Below are 12,642 nucleotides of genomic sequence, written 5' to 3'. Positions count from 1 at the left end.
ACCATTTTCTAATATACAGTTAATTGGTACCAAGTACAGTCACATTGTGCAACCATCATCACCATCCATCTCCATAACTTTATTCATCTTCCCCCTCTGAAATTTTGTACCCATTAAACCTAACTTCCTTTCCTTCACCACAAACTCCTGGCAACCACCATTTTCTGTTTCTATGGTTTTTACCACCCTAGATATTGCCCTTTTGTGGATGTCTTATTTCACTTAGTAAATGTCATCAAGCTTCATCTTTGTTGGAACATGTGTCAGAATTTTCTTCCTTTTGAGGCCAAATAATACTCCATTATATGTATATCACATTTTAGCAATTCATCTGTCAATGGACTCTTGGGTTGGTTCTACCTTGTATTAGTCTGCCAATACTCTGTTAAAGCTGCCACTAAAAAAAGACTGGGTGGCTGAAACAACAAACATGTATTTTCTCACAGTTCTGGAGGCTGACAGGCAAGGTGCTGGAAGAGTTGGTTTCTCCTGAAGCCTTTCTCGGGCTGGCAAACAGCCACCTTCCCATGTCGCCTATTCTCTATGTGTGAATTCCTGGTGTCTCTTTCTCTCTGTACTTATAATGAAACCAATCATATTGAATTAGGACTACAACCTTAGACTTCATTTTACCATTAAAATCTCCAAATGCAGTTATCCTGAGGATTACATCTTCAACATATAAATTTGGGGAAGTCACAATTCATCCCATAATATACCTCTTGTCTATTGTGAATATTGCTATGAATATAGGTGTAAAATATCTGTTTGAGTCCCTGTTCTCAATCCTTTTGGGGTATATACACAGTCCCAGAATTGCCGGATCATATGGTAGTTCTTTTTTAATTTTTTGAGGAAATGTTATACTGTTTTCTATAGCAGCTGTACCACTTTACATTCTCATGGCGCCATTTCTTAATCTTCAGAATAGTTTTGCTCTTTTTTAAATGTCACACTGATCTCCAAGGTTCTCCAGTAGGAATCTTGCCTAGAATTGTTCTTTGTGCTTCCCAGACGCTTAGAACTCTTTTCAGAAACTTGGTGCCTTATTCCTCAGTAACCACAGGCTCTTACTTCCACCTCAGCTGCTGGGAGAACATCCAGCAGTCAGAAAAGTGATCTGGTCTCAGGTAGAGGCCTCATCTGAGCTGTGTGGTCTCAATGAGCAGTCCCTGAAGCATAGAGGAGGTTTGTACCTTCATCTAAGGGGATAGCATAGGAGGTATCCAGAGCCCACTTAGCAGTGAACAACTTTGAAAACACTGCTGTGGGCTCATATTTGCTCATATCAACAGCATGGATGAGGGTATGGGTGTGGGAGTGGGTATCGTATAAGGGAAGGAGTTCAGTGTGAGGACATGTTGGGGGTAGGGGCTTATGTCAGGTAAGGTATGTGTGTGTATATGGGGGTAGGGGTGTGTGTGTACTAAGTAGATGTGAGAGTGGAAGTTGAGTAAGAGGCTGTATGTGGGGTGTCAGGTAGGGTGTTTCTGTGTGCATGTGTGTGTGTAGTAGGGGATATAAGCAATGAGTGTGAAAGGTAGGAATAAGAGTGTATATGGGGTTATTTGGGGGTTACAGGGTATGTGCAAATTAGTTCTAAGGTAGGGGGTTGGGCATGAGGATGTGGAGAACAGGGGGTGAAGGTATATACAGGGTAGAGTGTAAGGATATTTGTGGAATAGGAATGCGGGTATGTGTATGGAGTAGGGTGTGATGGATAGATGTGAAGGTGTATGGGGGGTAAGTAGGGTGTGAGTATAGTGTGGTGTGTGTGTGTGTGTGTGTGTGTGTGTGTGTGTGTACACAGGAGGGTCATACTAGGCACAGGATCACTGGCTCCACTCCAGGTAGCCACCCCTGCCAGGAGCTCTGTGGCTGGAGGAGCTACTGAGGCCTGCAGAGCTTTGCAGTTGCAGGGGAGTGGCTCCTGGCCAAGGCCTCAGGCGTGACTCACTTTCACCTGGTCATCTGCATCATGGCAGGATATGTGCATCGCTCTGTATGACTCTGTTCTTATTAAGAGCCATGGGAGAAATTTAAAATGGGAAATGAAGGGGGTGGGGTTGTTCTGGGAGCTCAGAAATTGCTTCTCTCTCAGTAGCTGGATTACACTCAGTGACCAGGGACTTCTGCCTTGTTCCCTACACTCGGCTCCTGATAAAGGCGGTGATAGCCATTCCATGTGAAAGAAGCAACTTCAGAATACACGCACACATGCATGCATATATACCCACCCCCCGCCCCCGGGCACACACACAGATGTAGATCAGAAGCACCTCCCAGATGTCAGGCAGCCTCTGCAGCAGTAACTCTTTATGCATTGCAGTCTGCTGCAGTCTTCAGAGATTAAGGGATGCTAGCTTTTATGAATGGTAGCCTGGGAGGGGCCTAATATCATTTGCTCCTGATGTCAGCAAAATGAATGAAACACTTGCAAATCATAAAGCCTCAAGCACCCAGAAAGCAGATACCGTCTCAGATTGGTTCTCTTGGTGCAGCGTCTCTTGCTGACGAAATCACCAGTCCCATGTGTGACATATAAAGCCAAATACGTTAGGATTGAAATGAGGCATAAACAGAGGCTGCATGTGGAACAATGTGTACCTGATTTCGGTACAATCAGCTCTGCCTGAAGCAGCTGTGGCTGAGATCCTCTCCCTGCCATGCGCTGGAGGAAGGTGCTCTGTGGGAGCTGCGGACTCACTGTTGTGTATTAGGCAGTTACTTAGCTAGCCTGATGTTCTGCTTTTGCTGGCAGAATTCCTTGCTGAAGCTCCAAGCACTGGAAACTGATTTGTGCTCTGCATTTTTGACAAACCAGGGAGAAGCTGCTCAGGTGCATGGATTCAAGGACCCAGCCACAGCGTCAACCCAGAGTGTGCCTGCGGAAGGCGCAGATGATGCAGGTAAGAGGCTGAGGTGGGGGGAGGTCCTCACATGTACTATCAGGATAGTTCAACCTCTTGCTGCTTTCTCCTAAACCTGGTCTCTTGTGGGAAACTATACCTGGTGCAACAGAAAAGCTGAAGAAGTGCTTGAGTTGCAGTGGGGGAGCTGAGAGGGCACAGGAGGAATTAAAATGTGTTCTGATACAGGGCATTCTCTCCAGCTGGGAGCCAAGTGTCAGACTATGCATAAATAGGTATCAGTTGAAAAACACCCACCAGTACCCCTGGTCCTAAAGAATTCCTGATTGGCCTCCGGTGACAAACAAGTGGCGTGCCTATTTTCTATCACTGCATGTAGATAATCTATCTGTACTGTCTTGATTCTCATGATATTTTTGAGTATTCAGTGATGGGAGAGGTTTTTTTCATTAATATACCCTTTATTCTGAGATTCTTTTTTTCCATTTTAATTTTTTTTAACATATGCAATTATTTTCCATCATTTACAATACAGTAGTTACAATGACACTCCAAACAGAAAAGCAAAGTAAAAAATCAAAACACCAACTTCTATTTCATGTAATTAGACTTACACAGAGATTAGAAGGTTAAGTAACAACTAGTTAATCACCTAATTTCACAGCTATCTGAAGTGGCGATCATTATATAGCAGAGTTTTAACATTACTACTTCCTTTCTTCTATTAATAACTTGTAAGATGATTGATCAACACAAAGAAAGTGGTCAGTGGTTTAGCTTATTTTTATCCCATATTGTCTTTTTTTTTTTTTGGTCTCTCTTTTTTTAGCACTAACCTCTGTGTTGAAGTCTCAAAATTGGTTCTCATTTGCCTTATAATTTCTATGGTTTTAATTCCAGGCATGGTATATTGACTAGTAAGCAGAAATCAAACTAATGCTCCCTGAAAGATTTAGATAGAAAAGAAACACTTATTTATATGAATAGAAATGAGAGCACATCTTTTGTAACACAAATAGATCAGGGTTTTGCAAACTGATTTCTGGATGGATGGTAAAATTGGCTTAGGTGAACTTGCTTCATGAGCTGTCTTTATTTCCAATAATTGAAAGAAGAGATTTAAAAAGGTAATATGTTTCAGGATGATTATTACTGTTTAAGGGCACCTGGGTGGCTCAGTTGGTTGGGCATCCAACTTCAGCTCAGGTCATTATCTCACAGTTTGTGGGTTTGGGCCTCACATCAGGCTCTGTGCTGACAGCTCAGAGCCTGGAGCCTACTTTGGATTCTGTCTCTCCCCTCTCTCTGTTTCTTCTCCCCTCACACTCTGTCTCTCTCTCTTGAAAATAAATAAAAATACTAAAAATATTTTTAAATAAATAAAACATTACTATTTAAGACAGATCCATATGATCTAAGTAGGCAAAACCATCACCTCCAGTGTTTATTAAAAATATTAACAATTAACATATTAATAATAGTGCCCAATAATAGAAATAGCAGTTACTGTTATTGAAGACTTTTGTGATCCATGCACTGTTCTAAGTAATTTGTATATTTTATATCAAATTCTTAAACCTGTGAAATAATACACTTCATAATAAGGACACCAAGACCAGGTGCAAACCTGCTGCTAAGTGGCAAATTATTTCCTAATGGATGCAGGTGACAATTGGATGTCATTATTGCCTGGTGAGCTACACTTGCTCCGCTGGCCATTCTGTTTGGATAAGAGGCAAGTAAAATTGGGCAGGGCCCAATGTCAATCAAATTAGAAGTTTAAGTCAGATTATTAGACACACTCTTCTTCTACCAACCCCAACAAACAACATACAAAACACAAAAAGAAATCTTAAGCAAGATATATTGAGTTATTTGATGTTTTGTGTAGCTACACAAGTAACTGGCAAAGAGTTGTAGAATATATGCATGTTGGATATGGATATATAATATATATACATATATGTATATAAGTGTGTGTGTGTGTATATATATATATGTATTTATTTATCATGACTTTTAAGTGCATGTATGTGTCTTATCAAAGTCAGGAGTAGTTTTGCATTTTCTCATCCTGGATGGATAAGATTTTGGACAACTTTATTAATATTCCTCTTATAATGGAAATACACACTGAGTTTATGTAGGCATTGCCCCTATAAAGGAACCATCAATACATTTCATGTTAAGTGTCAAATGGCAGAAATGGACAGAAGGCTCCTTACAGAGGAGACTTGTGGGTTGGGTGCTGAATTTACAAAATGTAGGTAAATCAGAGATGTTCCAGAGCCCTTCCAAGAGATTCTATGAAAAAGAGAGGTTTTTACTCTGTGTGTGTGTGTGTGTGTACACACACTAGTCAAGATTTCTCACAAGTTTTCAAAGATATAACCCATCTTCATGTTTTTCACATTTTGTAGACTTTGTGACTAAGGAGTCTCATGTAGCTAAAATGACTGCATGAAACTTGATATGGGGAGAGTGAAGAAGCTCCAGCCCCTATATTGAAACTTGTATTACTTTATTGGACATGTTTCTTCTCTAATTTTCCAATAATCCTTTGACACAATATGGACACCACCTGCTAGATGTTTTCAGGGACCTTAAGGAGTCTTTTCCTTTGGCAGGGATATTGCCAAAGTGGCATGCATTTAGAATAGGCATTCACAGATTAATTTATGGGATTATTTAAACTCATGGGCTTCCAAGATAAGTATTTATAGGAAAGTCCTATTTTTCCAGTCCATGTGTCACTCAGAAGGAAGAAATGTTTGCTCATTTTAGAGGCTTAGGGCCTGTAAAGGGATTTCTAGAGTGATCTTTGGACACCTCAAACACCTCCCTGTTGAGAGTGTGATCACATAAAAATAGTACAAATGGCCATAAGTCTATAAAGAAATATAGTAATTTAAAATTTTCTCTTTTTCCAAAGTCTAACATCTAGCCCTGAGCCTTACATGTATATAAATATTTAATTAGTTATTGTTGATATAACAAAGACAAAAAGCCCAACAGGTGATTTGTATAGGAATTTCTGGACATAATATTCTACTAGTTCACTATTCAAATATTTATAAATATGAATTGGTTTGACATAAATAGGTTTCAAGCTTACTTTAGACTTAATTAGGACATGACCAGTAAAGTAAAACTTTTGCAGTAGGCATTTAAAATCCTGGTCTAAACAAAGCATTATAGTCTCTACATCTTGAGATCAAAGTATTAGGTTTTAACTTGGGTTTATGTATTGCAAAGATCAGTCCTACCTAGTTAAATACCTGAAAAGTGTCACCATTCTGGCAAAGAAATTATAAACTGCACTTGCAGCAAAAACACATTTAATGGTACCCTTGAAGGAGCACTGTGTTCTAAACAGTGTTTGTGAGCCTTCTTGAACATCATAATTACCAGAAAGCATTGCAAGCATGGGGTTCTTTGTCCTTATCTTTAGACAGTCTGGGGTACAGTCTTGAAATATTTATATTTCATAAACACTCCAAAGTGATGGGAGCCATTATTTGTCTTGGATTACAAGAGAAAAAGTCAGGTTCTCTCAGGTTCTTTTTGACTGGTTCTTTCAGTTTCATGGACCACATGGACCTATAACCTACAACTCAGGGTCAGTGATCAGTTGGCTCAGTCTATTTACTTTAGGAGGAGGAAGGCGCTCAAGTACCCAAGTCTTCAGGCTAGAAAGGGGTGGGATGGGACATGGGCAAGGGATAGGAACAGATTAAAGGGATGTACATGTGGAGGCCCTTAGAAAAAAGTGAGAGAAGTAACCATGTGCAAGATAAATTCAAAACTGTGCATACAGTAACCAATTGTCATGGTTTGCCCAGGAATGTCCCAGTTGTAGCACTAAAAGTCACACATGCTTAGAATTCTTAGTCCCAGGCAATCTGTGACAATCTGCTCACCCTAATTTTAGGTTGCAAATTACCTGATTTGATATGAAAACCCCCACAGCACTTAGGCTCAAAAATCCCTCTAACTGCATCGATTGCTTCTTACAGTTGAAGCAAACTACCTCTGTTGCATTAGTAAGTATCTATTCTGGTTTTGTTGAACATAAAATGGAATCAACATTGTCTTTTCTACTGCTTGTCATTTTCAAAGTTTGCAGAAGGACTGTTTGTTCCACACGACTAACCATGGCAACCCCTGTTCTGTGTGACCACAGGTGATTGATGGTATGGAGTTTGTGGCAAAAACTGCACCAGAGATAACTGAAGACTTATTACTATAAATAATAATGCCCCAGCAGTTTCTAATTAATTCTTTTTAAAAATTTTTTAAAATGTTTTTATTTTTGAGAGAGAGAGAGACAGAGCGTGAGCAGGGGAGAGGCAGAGAGAGAGAGACCCAGAATCCAAAACAGGCTCCAGGTTCTAAGTTGTCAGCAGAGAGCCTGACGTGGGTCTCGAACTCACCAACTGTGATATTGTGACCTGAGCTGAACTTGGACGCTAAAGACTGTGCTACCTGGGCGCCCCTCTAATAATTCTTTTACTGTAAAATACTGATTTTCAAACTGAACTATTTGGGTAAGAGCCTTGTTCCTAATGTTGATTATTAGAAAAAACTAATACAGGCTATTTACAGACTGTAATTATTCCCATAAAGAGCTCTTCATGGTTTGTAGGTCTCTTCCTGATGTTACAGTTAAGATGGGGCAGAGTTCAAGAGCACCTCTCCTTCTCTTTCACATTCCAAGACACTGTCCACTTGACCAGAAGTTCCCAATTATTTGGGAGTGATTGTTAAACTTGCAGATGTCTGGGCTCTCTATCTTAAAAGGAAAAATTAAAATGTAGGGATGAGACCTGAAAATCTCCATGTTTGAAAATCTCACCCTGGTAATTCTGAGGTTCAGGAACACTTTCTAGAGCACATTGCTCTAGAGCTTCTCTAGGGGGTGCCTTGCAATATATCCTTGCTGCAAGTGGAGCTTATTATTGGCTTTCTGGAAAAGGGGGCATCTCAAGTATCCCACTAGGTGGGGCATCTATATGTTTCATCCTATCTGGCAGAAGCCCAGACACTGTTTGAAAGCTAGTAAGAGGAAGTTCATTACTTCAACCTTGTACGTGCACAGAATTCCAAATATTATTTAGAAACTTTGTTCATTATGGGTCTGTGTGTCTATATTATTTCTGAGTCTTCCTGAACCTTTTTATATTTTCAGTATGTGCCACCTGTTGCTTTAACAAAAAAATGGCTACCATTGTAGAAAGTAGTACTTCATATATTTGGTTTCTCTAAAGTAGCAGTTTTCAGTCAGTGTTGATATTTTTGCATCTCTCTACCTTCCCTTCTTCCGACATTGGGGATATTTGGCAATATCTAGGGACATTTTCAGTATTGCAGCTGAAAGGTGAGTGCTACATCTAATGAGTAGAAGCCAAGGATTCTGCTGAACATCCTGCAATGCAAAGAACCCCCAATGTTCATCCCACCACCCCAACAAAGAATTATCTGGTCCAAGATGTCAATAGTGCCAAGGTTCAGAAACACTCCTTTAGGGGTGCCTAGGTGGCTCAGTCAGTTAAGTCTCTGACTTTGGCTCAGGTCATGATCTCAACAGTTCGTGGGTTTGAGCCCCACGTCAGGCTCTGCGCTGACAGCTCAGAGCCTGGAGCCTTTTGCAAATTCTGTGTCTGCCTCTCCCCTGCTCACACTCTGTCTCTCTCTGACTCACTCTTGAAATTAAATAAAGATTTTGAAAAATTAGAAAAAGAAACACCCCTTTAAAAGCTTTTAAATGCATACCATCCAATATTATTAACATCATTAATAATGGAATTTTCATTTGTGTCAGACATTGTTATGTGGGTTTCCCTGTTTTATGTTCACAATCCTGAATGAGGTAGATGCTATTATTATCCCCAGGTGGAAGATGAGGAAATAAGCTTGGAGAGTTAGTGTAACTTGCTAAAGGCCCCGCAGCTACTAAGTGATACAGATTGGGAGGAAATGGAAGGAAGAGAGGGTTTCCCAGTCAGACTCCATAGTTTAGTTCTTCACACTGTACTATTTGCTATCCAGTCTAAATATTGTCCTCAAAGTTCTAATATTCTAGAATTTGAAATTGAGCCCATAACCAATCTATACTCTACTAATGTGTTTTGAAAATCGTATTTTCTTTACTCCTGACTTTTTGTCAACCTGAAGGGACCTATATTTATAGTTGATTAACCTGTCACAATCCCTCTTCTCATATTTATTTCAGATCCTCTGATCTAAACCATCTCTATAACCCTGTAGCTTTCTTAATATACATTTACCTGACCTGTATAATGTATTCCAGATGGAGTCAAATAGAATTTTATTTGTAGATTTGACACCATTGGGGGAAATTGGCAGCATGTACAAGGGATCTCCCTATTATTTCTTACAGCTGCATGTGAAGCTATGATGATATCAACAAAAAAATGAATTAATACCTAGAAATATGGGGATGGGGGTATTTTTATGAATTACAAAATATTATGTTTTGTGTGTTGATTTCCAAACTCTTCTAGAGATGCATGCTCTTTACTTAGCCTTTTTGTCATAGCATTGTATTCCGTTAGAGGCCCCAAAATCCCATTCCTCACCAAACTAGTAGTTTAGTACTTATTATGAAGACTAGATTGATTAGTTTTCTCCAGCTGTATTTCCTACTGGCCCACACTGAAGGTCATCTGTCACTATTGAGCTTCCTCATGCTTTGTGAGCTGCTTTTGTGGTTGCTTAGCATTTTAGTCTTTGAAAAATATCAATATCATTCACAAATTCAGATTCACAACTCTACTACTTTTTCTATGTCATTTTTGAAATCTAAAATAAGATTAATCCAGGATCCATTTGCCAGGATTAGTACTTATATTTCCATCATAAAGATATTAATTCGTCTCTGTTCTTTGCTGCATATTGTTAAGTGGATTTTGTAATCCACTGCAAAATATTTAGCTCAGTCACCATTTGGTTTTGTTTTTAAACAATTTCTGATATAAAAACTATGCCATGTACTTCTTGAAAGCCCAAATAAATTATATTCATTGGCTCTGCATTGTTCAGAAACATAATTCTTTGCAGAACTTGATGAGCAGGTTGGGTGATCTTGGACAAGTGATTTGATCTCTCTCTGCATCAGCTTACTTTTCTTTAATAAAGGGAAAAAAGAATAGTATCTACTTCTTAGGATTATTATGAGAATACAGTAGCATGATAATATGAGGTACTTAGCATATCCCTCTTAGTAAATGCTCAGTAAATGTTAGCTCTAATTTTTTAAAAACCTGGCCATTCTTGCCATCATCAGAGCTTATGTTGCCTTTTTTCCCAGTTAATAATGCTTACACTTGTCTTTAACTATTTATTGTCATAATTCTAACTACTTTCAAGGTGTGGAAATGCCATTAGTACTGTTCATTCCCTAGGTCCCCTCTAGAGTGTTGCTATGGTTGACATTACACTAATCCCCTTCAGCAAAAGGCATTTATAATAGCAATAATCTATAGAGTTGATGGTTGAATAATTACCTCCTAATAAAGTTGAAATGACATTTGTTACCATGAAATGTATCCTGTGCTGAACCTATGACATAACTTGGCTAGAAATTAACTTTACTGTTAGTAATTTTTCCCTGATACTTTTATTATCATCTTCATAGTGTCTGAAGGAGGGGGCTTCACATTAACCCTTTGTTTTTTACAGAAAGTATTTTTTAATGATTTCAAGATTCATAGAAGACAGTATATTCTCTCAGCTGTTTCTTTAACTGCTTTATAGAGAAAGGGGAAAAAACAGCCCTACAGCCTAAACTGCTAGGTGATTATTTTTCACAAGATTTTTAAATTCAGTTTTTAGGACAGGTCAACGCCTATGGTAACAAGTGTTATCCCATTTGTCTTCTTACTCTTCATAAATGAGGATTCTGGGTTAGAAGAACCTTACTTGGTCAAGGCTCTTGGCACAATAATAAGTGTGAGCAAGTGGCATCTCAGACCAAGTCTGATTGCATCTCAGACTTTTGGTTAAGATCAAGTGTAGTATCAGACCAAGTCTGGGGCTCTGACTCACAAGTCCAGCCTTTTAACTGGTAGGTTTATAGTCTTTGGGTTTTTTAATTAATTTTTTAAAGATGTGTTAGGTTTATATAAAATTGAGCAGACAGTAAGGACAGTTTCCATATACCCCTTTTCTCTTTCACATAGTTACCCATATATCATGCCCAGATATTTGATGTCTGATACCGTTCTGGATGCCTCAAACTTCCCCACCCCCAAGCCCAGGGTGAACAGCCTCTACTGTCTCTTCCTGTTCCATGAGGATCATACTTTTCTGTGGCTCTATGTGGAGCTTCAGGACCAAGTTTTCTGAATAAATTTTCCTAACTAACATTAGATGAGGCTCGTAAATATACAGGTACCCATTGAAGATTAGAATTTCCTTCAAAAATCTTCCTATTTGCTTTGTATATTCAATTTTCCTTCTGCTTTGTGAAGTACATCTGCTTATAAATGAAAATGCTTTCAAAGATTGCTTGTTATCTTAATAGATTTTTATCAGCTGTACCACTGAGGTGATCAGTTGTGTAGGAGTTGACTAGAGGACCTGGAAAGTCTTCTAGCCTGAAGAATAATCGGTGCACAATACCCAGATTTCTCTATATATCAAGAGGGTGCTTCCAAATCTTGGACACTATTGTAATTAGCGATTGATGCTTGTACTTTTCTGGGTCCCACCACTTAAGCAGAGCTCTGTAATCTGAGAATTTGACTCCACTTTTGTGAAACAGGGAGGGAAAAAGTTGTTTGCTGGCCTTGGCCACTTCCCTTGTTTATTTCTCAACCGTTCTTCTGTAGTATGCATATAGGCAAAGGAATAATTCTTGAATAATCAGAGAACAAAGTACAAAGCTTCATTTAGCCACCTGGTAGATTTGTCTAGAAGATTTTTTCTTTCCATTCCAAATTGGACATTTGGTTTGGTCCTGTGTAGAAACTGCCTCCAAAAATAGGAATTATTCCTACGTCAAATGTTTTACTCCAAAACAATGCAAAGAATTGATTTCTTCCCTTTCTCATTATGACAGGATCTGGAGATCTCACATCTGTCCTCAGCATATTGTGTCACTATAATCCATGGGTAGAATTCACTTTGATTTAAGTTAGAAGTCACTAATGTCTGAAGACCTTAGTCTTTCACAGGCTGGAAGCTTATGTTCACTGCATGTTTCCTCAGTGTAAACTCAACCTTTGTCACTTGCCTCTCCTTCCTTCTCACCCATCCCCACCACCCACATCTTTCTGGCCCCTACCCTTTCTCAGCCATGACCTTGCCACTTTGTCTTCCTCTGTCTCCTTTCATTCCAGTTGTCTTACTGTCCCTTTTCTTTTACTTTGTGACCTTACTTTGCTAAGCTAATTATGGAATGAAATTAAAATATATTTAAGATACTTAATTTTGTTTGGGCACTTACGTCTGTTGAACATTATTATTCTGAAACTTTGGGTGATGTCAAACTGTTTACTCTTTCCCAAATGATACTAAAATTTTGGTATAATAGTATATAGTATAAACAACATGTTAGCCAAATGACAACATGATTTTTCTTTTGTTGAACCTTTGTTGATTCGGTTTTTTTTTCTAAGTGGGAGTCATTTATTCCTTTTTTTGAGACCATAAAAATAATAAAATATAACCTTATTTTATTTTATAAAAAAGTCTTTTTAAATTTTTTTTATTTTTTTGTAATTTTTTATGCTTGATTTATTTTTTAAAA

General features: G+C 38.6%; 1 protein-coding gene across 2 annotated transcripts in view; it reads left to right on the top strand.

Moving 5' to 3' along the window:
- Nucleotides 1-12,642, top strand: part of FAM13C (family with sequence similarity 13 member C) — a 152,178-nt gene that overhangs the window by 99,812 nt on the left and 39,724 nt on the right. For both annotated transcript variants that reach the window (XM_029931724.1, XM_029931723.1), the window contains exon 6: nucleotides 2,825-2,909. In XM_029931724.1, coding sequence (XP_029787584.1) covers nucleotides 2,825-2,909 — 85 coding nt within the window. The remainder of the gene's footprint in view (nucleotides 1-2,824; nucleotides 2,910-12,642) is intronic.

The sequence above is a fragment of the Suricata suricatta genome, chromosome 2, assembly GCF_006229205.1.
Source record: "Suricata suricatta isolate VVHF042 chromosome 2, meerkat_22Aug2017_6uvM2_HiC, whole genome shotgun sequence".
NCBI lineage: Eukaryota > Metazoa > Chordata > Mammalia > Carnivora > Herpestidae > Suricata > Suricata suricatta.
This window is presented reverse-complemented; position numbering and strand designations above follow the sequence as displayed.